At 40.4% G+C, this 22,524-nt stretch overlaps 1 protein-coding gene across 7 annotated transcripts in view; it reads left to right on the forward strand.

Moving 5' to 3' along the window:
• NAV2 (neuron navigator 2) overlaps positions 1 to 22,524 on the forward strand; it is a 410,478-nt gene that overhangs the window by 258,491 nt on the left and 129,463 nt on the right. For all 7 annotated transcript variants that reach the window (XM_056353345.1, XM_056353346.1, XM_056353339.1 and 4 more), the window contains exons 4-5: positions 11,271 to 11,343; positions 18,270 to 18,537. In XM_056353345.1, coding sequence (XP_056209320.1) covers positions 11,271 to 11,343; positions 18,270 to 18,537 — 341 coding nt within the window. The remainder of the gene's footprint in view (positions 1 to 11,270; positions 11,344 to 18,269; positions 18,538 to 22,524) is intronic.

A 22,524-nucleotide genomic window follows, 5' to 3' on the forward strand; every position in this document is an offset into this window, starting at 1 on the left:
TTTCATCTTTCCATGCTAAGCCTGGGGAAGTTGTGGGACACCCAAGACAAGAATTCAGAGCAACAGAAAAGCATGTAGGCTGAACCGACACCACAGTTCCCTCCTATAAATAGAGGAGGAAATAACTGTGGTTTGCATGTAGGTTTCTGGCTGCGTGTCATTATTTTTAAGGATGATTTCTTTGTGTACATAAGTATCTGTGTTATCAAATAACAAAAAGGAGATTGGGGGGTTTTGTGTGTTGACCAGAAGTTTTTAAAGAATCATCTCTTTCTGATGTGGCTATCAAGCTGTCCTAGTAAAATAATGCTGCTCAGTCTTTCTACTACTGTTTGTTTTGCAAACAAAGAATCTCGTACTGTAGCATGGGGCAGAGCTTGCATTTGTCCCCAAGGACTTTGAGATTGAGGTGAAGGCTGTGTTTTTGATGTGATGACTTGATTTGCAAGGAAACCTTACTCTAGTGATGGCAATTTGACTATTCTTTTAGTATTCAGCTGATTTTTTGTATTCTGAAAATGAGCTGTTCTGTAATGTTTGTGACACCCAAAGTCAAAGAACAGTTGGTATGAAAATTCCCCAACCTGGTAGGGACCCTGGTTTGGAAGGGAGCAGCGCAGGGAGTTTTATTTCCGTTGTTGGAGCCAGGTGTTCGCTTCCCTCCTCCGTGTGACCCTTGCCAGCTCCAGCCCCTGCTCTGTGAATCTTATCGGTGAAAAAAGCATTAGATGTTGAAATCTTCATTGTTTGTGTGTATGGCACGTCCTATACATATTTGTGTCCTTTTTCTCAAAGAACACTTTAATGAATTGAAATAAATGTGAGTGCTGCTGTGATACGGCCCATACTTAAAGGGTACAGTTGGTTACACATTAGTGAGTTGACTGGTAGGAATAATACGAGCTGAGCAACTAACTGTGTTTGTGTTAATATTCACTAAGTGGGTGAGCTGATGTGTTTTGTACCAATGACTAAAAATGGCTGCTGTATTTGAAAAATAGATAAATTCTTAGTTGCTTGTATTTTTCTCACAGAAAAATTATTCTGTCTCTGCTCTTCAAGAGCAGGCATCCATTTTAATCTGCTCCCCTAAGCATTTTGAGTATTTTTATATGCCCTGTGTTGTCTAAACGTGCCATAGCTAGGTGCAATAAATCTGGAAGGCTGTTGCTCCGGCTCCCTCTGGGTTGCTGGGGCTGAAGCCTGGTCCATTCCCCAAAGCTGAGGAGGACTCTGCTGCCTGGACATGTGCTGCTAATTCAGGGGAGCAGCTCTACTGGAAAGATCAAAAGCATCACAAGCATGTTTTTCCTTTGCAAAATCCTAGCGTGGGATTTTTGGAGTCATATCCCAGTGGTTAAATATAGCCATATATTTCCAAGTAATCCTACTCCGAGGTTGCTCTGAGCAATGTAGTAAAGGGAGCTTTTCTGGTATGCCTTCCCCCTGCTTTGCTCGGGGAGTTTGTGTCTTGCTGGCAGTATTTATTTAGAAATTCAATCTGTTTTAATGTTACTGCAGTAACAAAAGGGTCTCTTTCAGCCCTAACCCGTGGTACCTTTCTTCACAGCTGAAGGTTAGCTGTGGGGGGAAGATGTTACCTGGAGCTGTGCCAGACACCGGCTTAGCTCTCTCAGCTTGGCTGGGGGGGGGGGGGGGGGGGGGGGGGGGCACTTGGCCAAATACTGAGTTTACGAACATTTAAAGCATTTTCTCTAAGCTTCCTGGGTTTCCGTTGATCACATGTGAACTAGTGCTGTCATGTAGACAAGAATGATTAACTACAGAGGTGATCTGCCATGTTGCTTGTACTTAGATGTCCTTCTTATTCACTTAAATAACGACTGTTGCTCCTAGATGAGATTCATTTTACTGCCTCTATTTTTCTTCCAGAGATCCAGACTGTGGTTACGCTGTGACGCTTACCGCTTGTGTATTGTTTTTTGTATTGTGTGTATTGTTGTGTATTGTGTATTGTGAGACAGGCATGGTCGGATCATAGGTTTCTGCGTTGCAGAGCTTGCAGTCTAAATAAAACCACAAGCCACCCTTCCACTCCTGCCCTCATCCTACACAGAAAATAGCATGATAAACAGAGCTCGACTGGATTGGGAAAGGCCAATATATACATCTCCCTGCCATAAGGCATCATAAAGTGTCACCAAACAGATACTTGTTTCGTTTCTGGAGGGAAGGGCTTCTAAAACTCTCCTGCATGCAGAGGTGGGAGATAAGGCAGTGCATACGTACTGTCTGCCCGTTAGGTGGTATGTGGTACCTTCAGAGACATTGCTGATGGCAGTCTGTCCTTTCTGTAAGGGGATCATCTTTGCGGTCCCCAACCTATTTCTTTGCCCTTTTCAGTGATGCAAGAACTTAGACATCATTTGTCCCTGAAACAGTATAAGGTTCAATACAAAGCAATAGAGAAAAAGTTATTTTAATGGAAAAACTGGAAGATGTGAGCTTAACTGTAAAAACAGAATTAGTTTCTATTTGATCATTTATTTTGCTGTTAAACTGAATTATCACATCTAAAATACCTATGGTTCTGCCTCCCATGTGGACTAAATACATGAAACAGCAGATGTGTTAAGGGGCCGGGGTCGGTGCACATACGTACGTGGCGATTGCTGTATCTTTCACTTAGGTGTTTACAGCTGCACCGAAGTCTAGAAAAATAACTCTGTTTGCCATGTCTATTATTTATGCAAAATTATTACATGAATATACCTTTTATGCAATACTTTACAAACATACAGCTTCTTGCTGTTTTGCATAAATGGGGGGAAATGGGAAATCACGGATGACAGTCTGTAGCTTCCTCCGCCTGTGCGTCAGGCACGTGCCGTGTCTGAAGCGGTGTCCCTGGTGAGGCCGGAGTAGGTGCCGTAGAGTTCATTAGTTTCCCTGAGACTCTGCTGGTGTTGAGCTTGGTACCATGAGCCAAAATTGTGCTCGGACTAAATTTTGTGTGGAGTCTGTCAGGGATCACTTCTGGTTTTAATACAGGGCTAATGTTATCTGAGCCTTTACTAAAGAAAGAAGGTTGATGGAAGGACAGGTGGAAGTAAACATTCATTTTTTTTTCTATTTTCTGGGAAATTAATTATTTTTTCTCAATGCTGGTGACAAAGACAACTTTTTGCTGCCATTTTGGAAGACTACGGTCACAGTCACCTGAGTTTAAAGCTTAGGTCAATAACAAGAGTATCTGCTCATGTCTGCAAGCTTATTCGTGGTTTCAGAGTTGTGCATTGTTGCTTTGCTTTCTCAACTGAAACTCCACTGTCTGCTGCACTGCTTGAAAACAGTACACTGACACTTAATATTAAACAAGAATGTTTTAAATTTCTCTGTCAGGTTTGTGATGTAAGAATGCGAGATGTAAGAATGATGTGAGATGCTGTTTGTATGGTGGTTTCTTCTGGTACCTAGGTCTTTGCTGCTTTTTACAGGATATGTAGTACTAAACTCTTCACTCTTGAGTATCTGAAACAGATCGTAGCTTTTATGAAGCGTTATATGGCCCAGAGAAATAAACTTTTTGTTGAAGTGTCTTGTCATAGATCTTCGATTTCCAGCCATTGCTTATATACTGTAACTGTGTGATAGTGGTTATTTTAATTAGTCTGTGAAGGTAATACATACCCAGATAACTTTATTTTGCTTTTTATGTAGGATTATGAAATATATTTAAACAGCACTATTGTACTTGTCCTAAGCAATTATGCAGGTGAATTTCAGTAAGAGATGTTACTCAGTATCCAGGTGCAAAGGAGAGGGCATATATGTGGTGGTGCCCCTCCAGCCACCAGAATAAATCCATTGGGAGCAGGTGGAGCTGTGACCCTCAGCCCTTGGGACATAAGTATGCATGTTGGCCAGGGCAGAGAGGGTACGCTGTGCCTGGGAACAGGCTGGGGCGGTAGCTCCCTTCCCATGGATCTTTTTTAGAAACAAACAACTGTCAACAGCTATATTGCAAGAGGTCCTTCACGTGACACACAGTTGTATGTATTTGAGTAAACGAAACCAGATCATTTGCTGATGTACTGTCACCTCACGATAATTGACAATCTGTAATTTATTTGCATTACTTAAATTGTTGATAGGTAGGTTGTTTGATTTTTGTAATTAATGATTTAATAGAGTGCAGCAGTATTAATACAAAACTTTTCTGAGCTAAAAGCTGTTTGTGATAAAACATTCTGCATTGTTCTTTCTACATGAGTTTTGTGAAATTCTGGATTCCTGCTGCAAATTGAAGTTAATGATATACAGAGCCGTCAACACCTGAGCTGGTATTTGAGGAAATACAACAGCGTACAAGAGCCAGCGCTTACTGCATTGAGTGGGTTTAGTGTCAGTCCTTCCTTTGAAGTATTTATGCTTTTTAAAAAAATATTCTTTTAATGTAGAGTTGAAGGATGTTTTGGGAAGAAGTTCATCTTCACTAGGTATTGATGTTTTTAATTTCATTCCAGCTGCACGGCACTAGACACCTAACTTTCAGTCTGTAAGCCCCAGATAGAAGAGGGTCTCCTGCAAGCAACTGAGGAGGGTGGAAATGAAGCATTCATGGGACTTGCTACCTTCCCCATGTGTGTTCACTGAGCACAGCCGTGGCTTCTCCCCATCTGTTCCTGTCTTCAGTTACATATAAGCTGAGATGTAGTGCCAGTAATGTACAGTTGGTGTGCTATGTGCTGAAATCTAGTCAAGTGTCTATCGAGACCAGCAAAGAGTTTCATCTGTAGCCTAAATGAATGATTCTCCAGAGGCAGGATACTCTTGATGGCTGTTTTGCAAAGTTGAACTTGTTGCTTAACTAATGATAATTTAGGATGTCTGAAGTTTTCAAATTATACACAAATTATCCACTTCAACTTTTCAAATATATTTAAGGCCTGATCCTGAAAAGCTGATCCAAAAATAATATTTCCAGGGATAGTTTTCAAAGAAATTACCCTTTACTTTTTTTTTTCCCCCATAGGAAGGTTTCAGTTTTGAATAAATAAACATGAAAAAGCCTTGAAAAGCTGAATTTCAAAATAAACTAAAGAATTCTACAACCCTTCCATCTATCTCTCTCAGACCAGATCAGCTTTGGCAAGCTCTGTGAGCCATGCAGGATTGTCTGAAACCATTCACAATAGGGGGATGCCCTTTGGATGCTCTTTGATGTAATTAGAAATTTTGGCAATAATGAATCACAGCTTTCTCTGTGGTGCTGACTGCCCCCATTTCTATTTATATTAGGCACTTTATGAGTGAATATGGAATATTTGTCCCATTCTTTTCAGAGCAAGAGCTGAGGCACAGGAAAGTTTTATCCAGGGTCACAGAGAAGGGGATGCAAGAGATGAGGCTTACGCTAGTTCTTTAGCCTTAGATTAGTGCCCAAACTGTACTTTTCTTAGAAAAATAGAGATCATACATTTGTAACAGAGAGAGTCAACTCTTCACATAGATATGAAAACAGTGTACCTGTGATAACAGATTTTTGTTTCTGTGACTAGGTCGGTTACAGCCTGGGTTCAGCATATGGATTAGCTTAGTTCGCCCTTATGTTACATGTCTGTTACTTCTAAGATAACCACCAAGTTCTGTTAAAATCCTGAAACTTAATTTTGAGAGACATTTTTATCCAAATAGTCAGGAGCAGCATATGAACACTAGGAGCAACGTATTATTTTCTTTAAAAATGCCAACATTTTGATTGCGATAACTACTAATGGAAGATTTATTTTAAACAAAGCGATAATAGTTAGTGCCTCTCCTTCTGGGGAAGATGGAATTTGCAGCTTTGCCTTGGTATTTTTCACATATAATTATGTTTAGGAAATAGTGCGAATGAGACATTATTTGAAGGGAGAACCCCTTCCTCCCCCAAATCTCCAGGGTTTTAAGGACTGTCAATGCAATGCTTAAGATTTTAAGGCTCTTCCAAAGCTTTATGATACAGAAATATTGAGTGTAAAAGCTTGATCTGAAAATACAGACAAGGAATAGATTTTTCCTTATGAAACAGCTTGCTGAAAACAGCTTGAGATAGGCTCCTTCCTCGTTTCCACATTGTATGTGAAGTCTGCCAGAATATTGCATAAGGGTTTGTGAAACTTCAAAAACTTTCACATTAAATCAATCATCATCTTCTTTGAAAACTAATATACTGTACATAACATGGAGGCTCAAGTTAAATGGAAAGCACCGTTTTCAATATAAGTAGTGGGTTTTCTGGATAAGCTCATAAAAACTCCACGTCTATCACTGTGAAAGCTGGGAGCAGACGACTTGCATCATAACATGAGAAACTTCCCATGGTTTCTATGTAAAGGAACCTACAGTAAGTGATTCTGACTTCTGTTTGAGAAAAACATCTGTATCTGTCACATGGCAGCACTAGTGTTATGGTTTACCCTGTCTGTTTGACTTGGCAGACTTGGACAGACAGCTTTGGCTGTAGACCATTTCCATATTCAAGCCTTTGATATAGTCAAGGTTCAACATGTATCGGTACCCACCTATAGGTCTACTTTTACTGGCTACAGGATGGGGATATTTGGGTGTTTGGTGCTTTTTTGTTTCTGGCATGCCCTTTTCTGCTCGTACAGGCCAGGACATGTTTTCTTTCTAGCACAGACAAGAATAGAAATTGAAATTGCTATTACATGACAAGTGCAAAAACCTGTGTGGGTCTGGTGGCCAGTGTTGCCGGAAATACATAATTACTGTAGTGTACTGCTGAGAATAGAAGGAAATCTGAGTCATATACCTGGGAAAGTCATAGTTAAATAAGAATTAAATAAATGTATTCTGATCCACACATAGGAATTCAGTGAAGCTGTTAAATTTGTGTGTACTTGAGTTTCATATGTGTAGGAGCTAGGAAGGAATGAGGAGTGTGCAGGTCTGGTGGGAATGCAAACGATGATGTGCAGTATGTCCTTAACAAAGGTACTTAGAAATCATTAATTACCTGTGACCACTAGCTTTTAATTCTGCTTTTCCAGCAAGAGGCTGATGGTCTTATTGGTGTAGCAAAGCAACTGCTGCTGGTCTGGCATTGGAAAGTTAGGCATGTGTAATAAATATTACTTAGCCATGATGCCTTCTGCTCCCATCTTGCCAAGTGCCACCCAGAGATTTGTGTTAAGAGGAAAGGTGATCGATGACTAGACCTGAAATAGTTTATATGTGGCCATTCAAAAATACAAATTCATTTGGGGCTTTTGGCCGTGAATTAACAAGGCAAGGCTCAGTTTTGGATGCTCCCAGTAATGGCATCTGAGTAAAATAATCACTGTGTATATGTTTCCTTGGTTTTCCTTCTTTTATACAGCTTTCCCCTGTTTTGGGTAGGCGGGAAATGAAAGTGTCCAACTACCATCTTTCCTGCTTTGCTTCTGCTGTGTTAAACATTGCTGGCAAAGCAAATGAGAAATCAGAATTGTCAGCCAAAAAAAAAATTGTAGTTTACAATGAAAAAGGTTATATATGCTCCCCTCTGGCAAATCCAGTCAGTTCCTATCTGCTTAAGGAGTTTAAGCAATGCGAGGACTTGGCCAAGAAACGGCCTATAGAGTCTCGGTGATGATTTGCTGCTGAATGCTGTAATTTCAAGGAGGAGCTGCACTTTGTGTTGGAAGTCACCGTGACACAGGGTCATTAGGCATTTTCTTAGGTGAGATCTATCCAGGAACTTCACTTCTGTCCTAGGTCCATATATCTAAGTGGTCTAACTACCATGCTACTACTTCAGAATAGCTTGTTAGCTCCAGCTCTGTATGCACTGGGGGATCTTTCTCCATAAAACAATATTTGCGGGTTATAAATAATTAGTTTTGCTGTTAATATAGCAGGGGCTAGAGACAGAAGCCTTCCCTGGAGCTTTTATAGGTGAACTTTGTTAAATGTTACACTGTTGGAAATGCTTCTTTCTAGTGCATGTTTGTTGAGAGTAATTTAGCCAAGGGTAGGGCTCTTCACTCAGGCCAGTGGCCACAAAATAGTATTAAAACCTTAAGCTATTTGACATATGAAGATTTCAGTCGCTTTCTTAACTTTAGTTTTTACAACAGGAAAAATTGATGATTGCTTCCCTCATGCATCCCAGCATCACATCTTTCATTCTTGGCACCTCACCGGGGTTAGCAGACAGCTCTGGTCGAGCATTCAGGGCTTTTGCCTCTTCAGAGGCTCAAGTGCCAAATGAGCATGAGCCCTTTTCCCCTGGAGCTGGATAGCAGTCCTAAACCACTTTCATGTGGGCCACCAGCCAGTCATTGTGTGGGAAGCACCTTGAATTCCTACCAACACTAAATTTGAATCATCTCAGCTATAGACCTGCATTCTGTGTTTCAATTTCTTCTTGAAAGTCCCCAAATTTCTTTCCATTTTCCTTTTCAGGCTTTATTTTTCCTTCAAAATCAACTAATTGCTCACATTCCTGTCATTCTGCCAAGTAACGCTGTTGTTATCGTTACAGATACTGCATAAATGTTAACAGAATCATTGATGCGTTTTTATCCTTCATTTGTTTGTTTTTTTAGTGAATTCCATGTATGTGCAATGCTGTACTTCTCCATAGGATCTTATCGTAGCACTTCATGTTCTGAATGTAAGAGGTTTGCTTTTGCAAGCCTCTGTTATTACCACTTTATTTCATTGTGCTTGGTTTTAAGTACGGAAATGGGACACTTTCCTGTTTCTAGAAGGTTTTGATTATTATGAGTTCTTGACTGTAATGCACCAGAGATTTTTGACAGTCCAAGTTCTGTATCTTTTTTACTGCATCTTTATTTTTTAATATCGTCATTCTTTTTCTATACCAGTCTAGCACCAAGCCCTGTTTTTCACAGCCTTTAGCTAGGCATTACAGCTGGTGTGGCGAGGTAGCCATCTGTGCCTTCGTACGGCAGCGAGGTCCAGGGCACTCACCCTGTGGGCCAAATTCACACCTCAGGCATTGGCGCTTGAAGTCATCCCCCGGGAGGTGGGAGCGGTGTATCTTAATTAAGTGGCTAAAGTGCTCAGTAAAAACTGCGTCGTTGTCCCAGGGAAGAAGTGGAGTTGACTTTAAAGGGGACTCCTGAATCTGAATCTGATCTGCAATGAGCATGAGATGAAGTAGTCAGCAAGGACTACTCTGTAGCACCAAGAGTGAGGGCACGGGTGAGGAGGCACTTGCTACCCAGAAGTAGATTTTAATCCTCTGGTCACTCTGGCCTCCAGGACAGTTTGAGCCAAGATGAGGGACCTGGGAAGAAAAGCAAAGCAGGACTGAAAGAGCTCCTTGGAGCTTTTACAGCTGCAGATCTGGAGTGGAGATGAGATATTGCTTATCTTTACTCACTAACCTGAGGAATCCTCCTGATTAACAGAGGAGACGTCTACTCACAGCTGTGGAAGTCTGGAGATGTTCTTGTAATGATGCAGCTTGTTAAGTGGAGGTAGTAGAAATGGATTGATGCTTTTATGTGATGTTTATTCTTGCAAAGGTGAACCTTGGCTTTCTGGCAAAATCCCAATCACCTCCATAAAAGAGCGGTGTTGGAAACTTGAAAGGGTTGTTGAGTGCTGAGGAAGGAAATGGGTAGAGATGGGCTGTCGTGTCGTATTGAACTGTGGATAAATGAACCTTTGAACTGGACCCTGCTACGGGCTGTAAGTTCTGAATGTTACAGGAAATGTGTTCTTCGGTATCTATCTGGGTTTGAAAGTATATAGTATATCTCAAAGTGTAATGAGGTTGATAGAAGTTTTGAGCATGTCGGTGTTTCTAATTGTCGAAATCACAGGTAATGCCAGTAACTTTCTCCCCCCCCCCCCCCCAATAGAAAAGAATGTTTTTATTGTTATAGTTATAGACAATAAATGGAAGTACCTTGAGAGTAATCCGTGCTGGAGGATCTCTGGCAGCTTCCCTGGTACTATTTTATTACTTTGAGAAGGAAGGGAAGTGAAGTCAGGTGCTGGGAGCTCAGCCTCCAGAACACCACGCAGCCCTCACAGTGTATTTTTTTTGAGGGCAGGCAGGAGCTGACAGGGAAGCTGGATCTTTAACCTTCCCTTTTGATGTCTCCAAACTTCACAGAAGAAAGGTAGTTACGTGAGAGCAAGCGTGGGGGCCTCATGTCTGTCTCCTTCCTTACCTATAAAGTAGAAGCAGTGTTTGGTTGTGATACTTTAGGAATTAGTAAGTTAATGTTTGCAAGATGTTGAGACGTGGAGACCCTGTTTTATCACTTAGTGATTACTATGATGAAATAAAAAATTGTTCAGTGGTATTATCCAAAAGTCTTCTGTGTAACCACACATGAAACATGGTATTTCCTAAAATGCTGTTGCTTGCAGCCTCCCAAGGTGTCTAAGCTTGCTTTTGTATAGAAGTGCTTTGGTCTGGGAGGGGCTGGCAGCTCTCTGCATCATTGTCTGAATATGACAGCAGGGCTTCAGTGGGAGCTTGGTGGCAAAGTTAAGTGTGAAGCTACTGCAAGATTGCGATATTCAGGTATGGTAGAAAAAATGCCATGCCTGACTCATCCAGCCTTTCTGGAGTTCACTTTGTTAGCTGGGATTTGAGTCCGGTCTGTATATAGCAGCTGTAGTCACTACCAGTCGGACTTGTTGTGCAGAAGACCCCTACCTACTTAGAATTAATTTTATCCTGTGCAATTTAGTACCATTGTACCACCTCTCTGAAGGGCAGGATTTGTCCCACAGTGAGGGGCCAAGGTTGCCTGTCCTTTCTGACACGTGGAGAATGTTGCGAGGGAACATTTTTTGGATTCCGGCTGGGGTTTCCAGTTACAGTTTTTATATTTGACTGCTTTTGTGGCTGGAAACTTTTGCCAGCTGTCAACTTAAGAGCAAGTGGCTATCTGCCTCCTCCAGCAAATGTGGCCTCCGTGTTTATTTTTGGTTTTGTGTTTGTTATACATATTGTAGGTTAAAAATCCTGGCATAACATCCTTGACCCTTTAGTAAGATATGTAGTGATCGCCTTTCATGGTTAGAGTATTAACTAACTCATTTCATACAAGTGCAAATAACAGAAAGTCCTGAGTCCTGACCCATGTAGTACTCTGTTTAGGACCTTAGTAACTGAGGAGGTTTCAGATTATGGATTCCATACAGTGAGAAATGAGACTTTTTGTGTGATACAAAGGCTGAGTGCAATAAAGGGTGGCAGGAGATGAAAGTAAACAATTATTACAATGCATTTTATTTCTGTGTGTCTCGTTTGTTTGTTTGTTCCTGAACAGATTGAAAACATAGATGCATGCCTCAGTTTCTTGGCTGCTAAGGGGATTAACATACAGGGGCTGTCTGCAGAAGGTGAGTCAATTGATTGTTTAAAATTTAATTTTAAATGAGGAACCTGAATTACTACTTGTGATTGTAACCAGAACATGGAGTGTAATGGAATATCAATATGGATAATTTACATTTTTTACAGTCTTTACTACTTTTTCCCTCATCTCGGTGTGAAAGGTAGGTAAAATACGTATCTAATCTCCACACAGGTGGCTTTTAAAAATAATCAGTGAGAACAAATTAGAATTCAGTCACCACTTTGTTTCCTTCTGTTAAAAACCAGAAATTTCTCATCTAAGTTCTATAACTGGCACATGTATCAGAGTGTAGATTTTGCAGATATTTAAAATTAATTGCTGGTTGTTGTTTGCCTTTTGAGAGAGATATTTATTTCCTCATTCTTCAGTTACTCTTTTACCTGAAGAAGTATCCTGCTTGCTTTTCTTTTTTAAGGAAGATTTTTTTTTTAAAGCTTGTTTCCGTTTGCATGGAACGATAAAATCTGAGTGTTTATAACAAAAACAAAAAAGATGTTTTGACCTCTAATTAATCACTCTGCTTTTGAGGAGCACCAGCATTTTTCTGAAATCCAAACATGACTCTGTGTACTATATTCCTTTATGCCAGTACATGATATCTGTCAGGAGGTATGGTACCTGTTGGCTCAGAAACTGTTTAACTGTTGTCTTATTAAGAGATTGAATAGATTTCTGTCATCCTCAGCACCAACTTTCATTTACGTTTGCATGTAAATAACAATTCAAAAAAAGCAATTGGATTCAGTAGCTGCTAAGGCAAACTTTGAATATACTGTGTGCCACCTCCTTCAGAGCTCCACAGAACAAATAATTGAATGTGTGGCATCAGGTGAGACTTCAAGTTAGGTTTGGTGACTAAGTGTCTTTGCAAACTTAATTTTGAGGCAGTAATAGTGTTGTAGATATATATATATATATTTATTTTTTTATATATATAAAACAGTTTATATATACTGTATATAAACAGTACATGCCATGTACTGTTACTTGTGTGTGAATAACTTAATTACCTGTACGTTTAAAGCCATGTTTTCTTCCTCTGAAGGAATCCTATAGTTCAAACAAGGAAGGCAAGGAAGGGTGTGTAGATGTGGTGGGCTGACCCCAGCCAGCAGCTAAGCCCTGCACCGCTGCTTGCTCACTCCTAGCGGGATGAGAGAGGGAATACTAAGAGAAAAAGTGACAAAACAGCTGGATCAAGATAAAGATAGTCTAATGGGTGAAGGAAAGAGGAAGAAAAAAACCAAAACAAGTGATGCAAAGGCAATCACTTGCCACCTCCCACAAGCAGACAGATGCCCAGCCCATTTCCCAGCGATAGCTGCCTCCCCACCACCCTCCCACCACCAACCTCAGTTTTTATTGTTGAGAGTGATCTTAATATGGGATGGGATATCTCTTCAGTCAGCTGTCCAGTTCGTGTCCCCTCCCAGGTTCTTGCCCACCCCTGTCTGCACACTGGGGGAAGGCAGTGTGGGAAAAAGAGAAAGCCTTGGCGCTGTGCAAGCATCACTCGGCAACAACAAAACAGCGGTGCCTTATCAGCACTGGTGTAGTCACAAATCCAAAACGCAGCACCGTGCACATTATCATCATGGTCTGAAGTCTCAGCTTTGAATTGAAGATTTGAAGCCTTTTCTTTATTGTTGGTAAATGATGTTTATGAAGTGAATGCTAGATACCCACTGTGGATGAACTCTGTGGTGAAACCATCATGTACATGGGTTTTGTATATGTGTGCTACATTAAAAAAGTTACAGAAATATTAAAAACTTCTGTAACTCCCCTATAAAACTACAGCTATTATTTTTTAAAAACTTATTAAATATTACAATTTAAAAATACATTTTCACAATTTGGAAAGTAGCTTAAAGAATTCCTTGCTGTCCTCAAAAATAAGCCTCCTACCTCATCCTAGTCTATGAGATCTTACAAGGCACTTTAAAATGTGTATTTGAAATGTCATTACACTAATTTTGACATGGTTCGTAAGTGTGGGAAGCAAAGAGGCAGATATTTAGTACACATTGTTCTAACCTGATTATGCCACCACTAGTAGGGAAAGAGGAGGCTGAACATTAGCTGTTGTCTTCTGTGGTATATCCTTTAAGCTGGGTTAGAACAGCAATAACGTATTTTCTTCCAAAGCAAAGCTTTAATATAGTCAGCCCAAGTACTGCCTGCATTATATACCTCAATAGCTCGGTTAGAATCAGGATTCTCATGTCAAGAAAACAAAAGTATGAGCTAAAACTTCTAACAGCAAAAAGTTTGTTTACCAGGAAACGGTTAAAAAGAAAATGCAACTGAATCCATTGTAAAAGCCAGTTTTGACCTCGATATGATATGTAAAACTACAATAAACGTCACGTCATTTACCTGTCTTTATACAATGCAAAATATAAGAAAAAAAGCAGATTATAAGAAAACTTCCTGGCTGTGCAAAGTTGGCAGTGCTGTGTTGTTCGCACTGGGGCAGCGACAGCATGATTAATGTTCGTTCGTTGCTCTCCCGCCAAATCGCAAGTCAGACTCTGTAGGATATAGGTTATCCCATGGCTTCACTGGGTTTGTATTTCTTCCCTTCTTTTACGCTGTCTAGGAATTAACATTTTAAATCATACAGAAGCTAGGAAGAGACCAGTAATGTGTGCTGCCAGCATATGAATGAGAGAATGTACTGGCTCCACCACTAACATTGAAGGAAAAAAGTGACAGCAGGAGGGGGAAGAAGCATTTTTTGTAAAATGAAGTTAAAGGACTTGAATACAACAAGGAATTCAGTTTCTGTTCTCAGTCCCTCCTTAATGGTGCTGATGAAGGAGGGGGAAACTAAACAGGAGAGAACACAGAACCACTTAAAGTGAAGAGTGCCTTAACCAAACAAGCCAGTGTTTCTGCGCAAGTTGCCAAGACCTGCTAGGTCCACTGCAAACAACTTTGTTTACTTCGCTGGCAGATCCTCATCGAGGAGGAAGGAGAAGATTGTGATTGCTTCCAAATGGGAGTAAACATTGAAGTCTCTCCTGGGTTGCTTGAGAACACGTATTTTTCAATAGTGCAGTTTTAGTGTGGGAGGAAGTTAATGATTCAAAACCGGGATTTGAATGACTCCTACATGTTGAAACAATTTGGGAGTTCATGTGTCATGTCCTTCCAGTGAAAAGAACCTGCTCTGATACATATGTGCCATTTAGACATGGCCTTTTGCTACAGATTTATGCAGTGAATATGCTAAAGATCTGCAGTCACTGATGGTGACCATACGGTGCTGTTTTAAGCACAAGTAGGGCACTTACCAGGCTACCAGAGTTCAATGATACCACTGAGTACACTTAAGTACAGTCTTCAAAAAATTACTCTTTAATTATCAAAAACTGCCTGCAGATCAAGTGTGTGTGGTGGAAGTTAACTCCTTGCATTTCCCTTCCTTGTTTTTATAAAATTCCCAGTATCGTTCACATTCAGATCATGTTCCGCAGTAGAGTCTGCAAAGTTCATCCCAGGGCTGTTGTGGTACCTTTGGGTCCCTGAAGTCAGATAGACCCCGTCAGCCTAGAGCATGTGCAGGCGGGTTTTGAGTCAGTCCGCCTGGACTTCGGGATGTGCCCTGGATCAGCTCGAAGTATATCTGCTTCTCAACATTTTGACTGAATTCAAACCTGCTTGTAGTTATTTTCACCCTTTCTCTCCTCTTCTGTCATTCGCTGTGAACAGAATTTCCTGGTTTTTGGTTTTTTTTTTTTCCATTTTGTTCTGGTCAGCAGACCATCTTGCCTCACCTCTTACACGCACTAAGCAGGGCTGATGGGGACTGCACACGGAATCCCTTGGGGGTCAGCCCTAAGAAGCTAGTGCAAAATGACAGAAGCAGACACCTGCTATCTTTAGGGGTGAATAGTACATATATATGACAGCCCTGTTTTCTGGCAGGATAGGTGCAAGCTAAGGAATGTGCAGTGATTCTTAATTTGTATGCCTGGTAGCCAGTTTGGCTAACCAGTCCAGTCCATGTAAACTAGTTCTGTTTGCTCTAGTCCCACGTGCTTTAAAGAATCAGATGCAAAGTAAGGTTTACAGAAGCAGATGCAAACAAATGACTAAACAGCGACAGGCTATTTTTCTTCATTGGTTCGCATTGATCTGTATTCTGCACACAATGAGTAGTTTTGATTGGCAGAAATTTCATTCACAACTGTTAGAGGAATCAGATAATGATATTGCTCCAGTGATTTATCCAGCAGACCTTTTTCTTTACCTTTTTTTTCCTGAACTGATTTTTTTTCTTTTCGATTTCCGCTGAGTCCAGCTTATTTTTGTGAAGACCAGTGAAGGATGATTGGCAAGCTACAGTAGTGAAAGTTCTACCTGTAGGGGAAACAAGTATCAAGTGAGGTATTCCAGGAGGGAAATTTCCCAAGGGTAGGTTTGTGGGGGTTCTCTGAACACCAAATTCCAGTTTCCTCTCAAATGTCTAGAGTGTTTGTTTCTAACATACAAGTCATTTTTGGCTCCAGATTTAAAATAGGTGGATGACGTGCTTGCCCTTATCAAAGTTAATATACATATTTAAGCTGACACATGGGCTGGAGGGGACTTGAAGCAGGAAGCAGCTGAGACTGCAGTGATGGGCAGGACCTGGTGCGGGTGAAGTACTCTTTGAAATAACTTTTTGTACAAAGTGCAAGGGCAAACTGCCAGGTGAATTACCTCAGTCTAAGATAAGAGAAACAGAACTACCTCTGAAAGCCCTGATTGAAATATTTTGCTTAAAATCCTGAGGGAAAGAGACTGCTTCTTTTGAAAGTCAGTAAAGATGTTTTCCCTTTGATTATCACTTTTTGGTCAGCTTAGAAAAATGCCCAAAGCAGGTTGGTCTTCTGATAAATGCAGTAGAAGACAGACAGCCATAGAAAGCGACAGGTTTAGGTGGGTTATAATACCCTCTCACCTCACATGGAAATCAAGTCCCCCTTTGCACATGCATATAGCTTTGCTAAGTTTAAACATGCCGACCCCTGGTAATTTCTTTTATCTCCTGGCCTGTATTTGTGCAGTTAAGCTTCCCAGTGCCTCTGGGTCTGTTTAGTTATGCTTCAGCTTGTGATTAAGTGCTACTTTCTTTACAATTCCCATGAGTAACTTGAGTTCTTTACTGAAGATAAGGACATCCTTTTCACTGTGCTTTGCTGTCTTTTGTGTTTCTTTTACTTTATTGTCTACTCCCATCCCTGTCCTCCTTAGCTGAACACTGGCAGATTATAGAAGGAACCTGCCTGACGGGCAGAGGGAGAAGCTGGGTTTGTGGCATGAGGCTGCATGGGAGCAGGAGCAGACTGGTAAAAGGGGCAACAGCCAGGGTACATTGGGACCCATGGTCCAGAAAGAGACTAAAATTGGCTCAGAAAACAAGGGAAAACAGAAAATGGTTGCTTACGGGCCCTGGGATTGATAGTCATTTAAACAAGGGAATGGGGGCAGTGATGGGAGAGAGCACTGGTGGGGGGGCCAGACTGCAAGAAGGAAAAAATGGCTAAGGAGATTCAGTCAGGAGAAGAAAGGAAGGGGGTATCCTTGGCCTGGGTGATGACCCAGACCGCTTAGATAAGGTCTAGGAGTCTCTGAGAACATGGGCATTTGACCGAAACAAAACTAAGGAAGAAGATAGATTAGTGGCAGGAAGAAACAGTAGACTGAGGCACAGCTAGGCAAGGAGACCAAAGCTGGCAGCTGGTATAGTAAAGAGGAGCAAAATTTTTAAGTCATGAACCTGAGATTTTGTGGATAAAGGGCTTGAAGTTCAGAACAGAAGTTTGTTACACAGCAAAGATAAGCAGTGTGAGCAGAAATGTGGGTGGGAGAGGGAACAGAGGATAGAACAGGGCCCATTACAAAGTCGGAGCAACCCTTCAGCCAGAACTGGGGAGAGAAATTAAAACTCTGGTTCTCACCTTTGTGCTTGGCCACTGTTTTGCCACATCCTTTTCTTCCCCTCTTGAACTAATCCATGTAGAAGGATTTAAAAGCTTAGGGCAACAGGAAGTTTTATTAGTTCAAGCGGTCTATATAGTGCATGTAAAAGTTCAACTGTTTGATGTAGCCTTTTTAATTCACTTTTTTAATTTAAGAAATTAAACATGCTAAATAATTAAGTCACAGCACATTTTTAAGGTTGTCTGCAAGATTGAATTGGTGCTCTTGCATTTTAATTATAACAACAGTGCATAACAGCATGGCCTGACACGTGTCTTTATCTTTGTATTTCTGTTTGGTTTTGTTTTGGCATTTGATAGGATGACTTTTAGGAATTGAAATGTTTTTCATTCACTGTCAAGCTGTCTTTAGGTACTTTGGGTATCCATTCTTTATTGTCTTGTGATAGTATCAGACTGGTAATTATCTTTTTTAATACAGCCATTTCACCCAATAATCGTATTTTCTAGCGCAAAGCTTGCATCATTGTCGTATGGGAAACGATCAGTTTGATATTCCAGAAATGACATAATACTGTGTGATAACTTATTAGTTTCTCTTCCTTAGGCAAATTTAGGACTGAGAAATCATTTTCAGTGTACTGTTGTTAATACACGTGTCATTGTGGGGGTTTTTGTTTTGGTTTTTTTAGTTACTTTAAAGGAACTCTCTTTTTAAGCACACTGGCAATAACACACAGGCTACGGCAGAAATGCGAGACATAGTGTAGTCACCACGGGGAAGAAATTAGTTACTTATTTGTAGCTGGTGCTCACTGGTGATCAGCTGTAGCGCTGATTAGATGTGCAGAAAGCCTGTCATATCCTAAAGGAACGGAGTTCAGATGGCGTTATGAAGAGTGCAGTGGCTGACCCATTGTGCTGTCGGAGAGAAACAGTGACTGGTGGCTGACAAGTTCTGAACATTGCCTTACAGAAATCAGGAATGGGAATCTAAAGGCCATCTTGGGCCTTTTCTTCAGTTTATCTCGATACAAGCAACAGCAACAGCAGCCACAGAAACCGCAACCACACCACCATCCGTCCCAGCAGCCTCCCTCAGTATCTCAGCCAGCAGGGACTCCATCCCAGTGCCAGGTCGGGGTACCACAGCAGCAGGTACCAGCTTCACTCCAGACTCCGTGCCAACAGCCCCTGCAAGCTGCGCAGCATCAGTTCAAAGCACAACCAGAAATGCAGTCCAGGTGGGGAAATTTCCTTTAAGTTTGGTTTTTTCCAATGTTTATTTATTTTTTTCTTCTTGTTAAAGGTCTTCAAAAGCCAAATAAACTTCTTTCTTTAGTTCTACTCTGGAATAAAGAGTATATTGGAAATTGAATGCTGGGTAGCAGTTGACTTCATGCCTTTGGAAATCAAAACAGATGTGCTTAAATATGTTCTCGGTGCTGGAAATATGCAGTCCAATGGGTGTAAAATACCTGCTACACCAAGTAACCACAGTATTTCTTAAGGGTGTTTTTCTCACTATTCCTTTTGCTTCTTTCTACTCACAAAGCATGTAGATTGTTGCCATTACAGAATATGTACTTGGGGCATGTGAAAACCAACTTTGGTTCTCAGTTTATAAGAATTTCAGTCCTCACTAAGAAGTAGAAGGCTCTAGCAGTGGTAAAAGAAATGGAGCTTATCATGGTTGGTGACAGTGAAAATTAAATCTAGGCTTACCGCTCAAAATAAAATATGGCTTAGATGAAAAATAATTTTTGCAATTGGTGTTTGTTGGCACTCCTAGATCAGAATATTATAAATAGAGGGGGTCTTTGTCCCCTAAATGTCTTAAATCCTAGTGCTGCTCTTGCCAGGTTAGAATAAAAGCAGTTTATGAGGGCGGTACCACTGTGAATGCATGGACAGCCTTCTTGTCTGACCCTTCCACTGCAAAGAGAGTGAGGGTTTTAGTGGGGATAAGTGGGCAGCATTAAAGGATGAATCCATATTTGCATAATTACTGAAGTATGAAGGTTTTTTATTTAATATTTCAAGTTAAGGCTTATTTGTGTTAAAATAACACATTTTAAGGTGAACACTTATCTTAAGCACTTTTTATGAGGGATATAAACAGTTTAAATTAAGCCTTCCAAGTGAGGCTACCCAGAGCTTATTTGGGTTTTGCTTATGTCTTTCCTCATGAATGATACTCATTTTGGGTATAAACAATATTTTTGTATAATTAAAAAAAAAACAGTGTTGCTACAGAATGTATAAACTCATAGAGGAAATAATTACTGTAAAACAAAGATGTATTTTAACATATTTATGTGACTTCCCGGTCAAAAACATGCAGAGATACATGGGACAATTTGAATATTGCTTTGGTGTTTTCAGTCCTTGTGCTGGGTTTCAAATAATCTAAAAAATATCAAACCTGAAGTTCTTAAATCTCATGTTTTCTTAGCGTATGCTAAAGTTCAGTTGCTCAGATTCTGTAGGAATTACATATAATAAAGGATTGAGAAGGAAAGAGTAATAAAGTTGAGGTTTGCATGCAGAATTGCATATTTATTACTCTATAAAAATTAATTCCTTTCAGATTGTAGGAATTTTGACCTGGAGTCATACTTCAGTAAGAAGCTTTTTTGCCTGTGAAATTCTTAAAAACTCTTTCCTCCCTAAATCTACTTACTAAATTCAGTGGTTTAAAATAATAAAAAAAAAAGTTTCTTTGTTCAATGTTATCTTCCACTTTTTCTTTCCTATCACAGTGCTTCTCCCAGGGACTCATCTCAAAGCAAAATCATCCGATTCACTCTTGGTCAGAAAAAGTCTTCTAGGTTAGCATTTCTTCATCTTCTGCAAAGCATGAATAAACCTTTTGCATTGTTTCTGGATGCATGTTTAGGGTTCCTGTTGAAAACAGTTTGTAACAAGGCATTTTACAAACAGCTGAAATGTGGAAATGTTAGATGGATTTTAATTTGTTCTTTTTTTTCAAGGTGTGGAATGCATTCTGGCCCGCAAGAAAATAATTGGGTTTTCTTGTCCTTTTGAGCTTTTGCTTTTGAGAACAAAACATGGTTCTGGGAGTTCCCTCCCCACTGTACATATCTGTATGAGTTGTGTTTACATTTGCCTCTTTGAAAGGACTAGCATCAGGCTCATGCCTTAGCTGGTAAGGCGAGCATCACATGCACCCTGTGAGCCCGAACAGCACCGTGTGGGTCTGTCTCACCAGAGCACCGGCACTTCCCAGTGCTCTGAAGCTGAGCGCGTCTAATCTCCCTGAAAATGATTAATAGGTACTTCAGTAAATTTTTTCTCCTGAATCCCAGCGTGGCTTGCTTGGCAGCTTGTATGGCCATCTCATCGCAGTGATCATAAGGGTTGCTGTGTTATTAATGTGGTTATTAATCATGTTTACTTCTAGTACGATTATAGATTAAAATATTTTACTATAAAATTTTATATAGTTTTATATTGGTAAATTATACAATACCATTTTTACTAAGCTTATGACCTATTACTTCTGATTTTTATTCAGCTTGACATGTTAGTGTAGATTGTTAGTTCTGCTGTATAATTCGGTTTTATTTCCCCCATCTTATTTCTTTCATGACAACAGTGAAGGTCTGCAATATAACTCCTGTTAAAATGTTCCGTGTTCCCTTTTCATGTAATTGTGGCTTGACAGTTTGTATTTGCCTAGAAGAGGTGCTGCAGAGTGGTAAAGGAGAGCATTCTCTGAGCTCAGTACCTTGTCTCTAAGAGCAGGAAGCTAGAAATGACTCCCTGAACCTATTTTTTTTCCGCCCCTAGATTTCACAGGGACTACTGTGAAATGTATTGGCCTAATACCAAAAGCAGGAGCTTAAAATCAGTGAATTAAACTACAGGGGGTGGAAAAACGTCTAACAGAAATACCTTCGTCGAGAGTGTTTTTAGCACGTATGTTTTTTACTCTCAGTATGTTTTTATTGGCAGTGACAATACTGACTTGAATTGAAAACTTGTCACTTCTTGAGTGGTCACATGGTTTGGGCAGCTTTATTTAATTTTAAATGTGACAGATTTGCAGAAGCTGTGTGGGCATGCGTGGGAAGACTTTTCTTACCCATCGGTACAAGAACATTATCCCTTCCCTCCTGCCAAGCCCTGCTAGAAAACTCCCCTCCCAGTACTGGGGGCTCTGGTACCCTTCATGAGGTGGCTGGCCCGGACTCTCAGTGTTTTATCACTGGGTAGAAACTTTCAGGTGAAGTATCTTGTACCTTCCTGCCTATAGGAAACCTAACTTGTTTCCTGTTAAGTAAAACAAACTTTTAATGAACTTTCTTGTCTTGGTGACTTCCAAGTTCTCAAGAAAAGGGTTTATCCCTGGTTTGCCTCTGCTGCTTCCCATGTAGTCTGCTCTACAGTGGATGAAGCATCTCTGGGGTGTTCTTATTTACACCTTGCTGCAATGATGAGTATGTACAACTTTCTAGCACCCCTCCGTGTTGAAAAAGGCTGGATAAATTAAGGGACTTTCTAAATGGCTTCGGCAAAGTCAACCTCAGAACCATGATGTGTTGTGCCAAATCTGTGGTGGTTTGAGTTTGTAAATTAGTTTTTGGTTTTGTATTTGAATTATGCCCTTATGTCTTACCCTCTTTTGAGCTTTGAAAGCATGTGCATGCAGCTGCTGACATTTTTGTTCTCATCCTTCATGTTTCTTTTCGTATTTCTTATTTCTTCACTAGTCTTGGAGAGGTCAGTTTATTTAGGAAGCCCTGCCAGACTCCTTCCTGGCTTCTCTTCCTTCCCAGCGGCACAATGGTGATTTGGTCGGCTGCATCCCTGTTCTTTCTGACAACTGGGACTTTTTCATTTTAGCCTATTATAGGCACGAATTATTGAAGACAGATTTTTGTGTTTTATATAAAGAGGTTTTAAAGAGATTCTACCATACAAAAAAAAAAAGTCAGCAAAGAGCGGTCCCTTTCAGGGAGGGCTACTGTAACTGGTTCTGTCTTTTAGTGTTTAGTGTGATGTCCTTGCTTTTCAAAACAGGGAGCTGTTTCGCTAACTCTGCAGTGTGCATTTTGAGCAACTAAAACAGTTGCTCAATTTAGTCAATTTTTAGTATTTCATCTATTTGGAATGTGGAAATCCGTGTTCATTTGTGCACCAAATGCAGTACCAACATGGAAACTTTGATGGACTCAAGTACACATATTGTTGAGATGTGATGTCGG

This window comes from Falco biarmicus, chromosome 10 (assembly GCF_023638135.1).
Source record: "Falco biarmicus isolate bFalBia1 chromosome 10, bFalBia1.pri, whole genome shotgun sequence".
Taxonomy (NCBI): domain Eukaryota; kingdom Metazoa; phylum Chordata; class Aves; order Falconiformes; family Falconidae; genus Falco; species Falco biarmicus.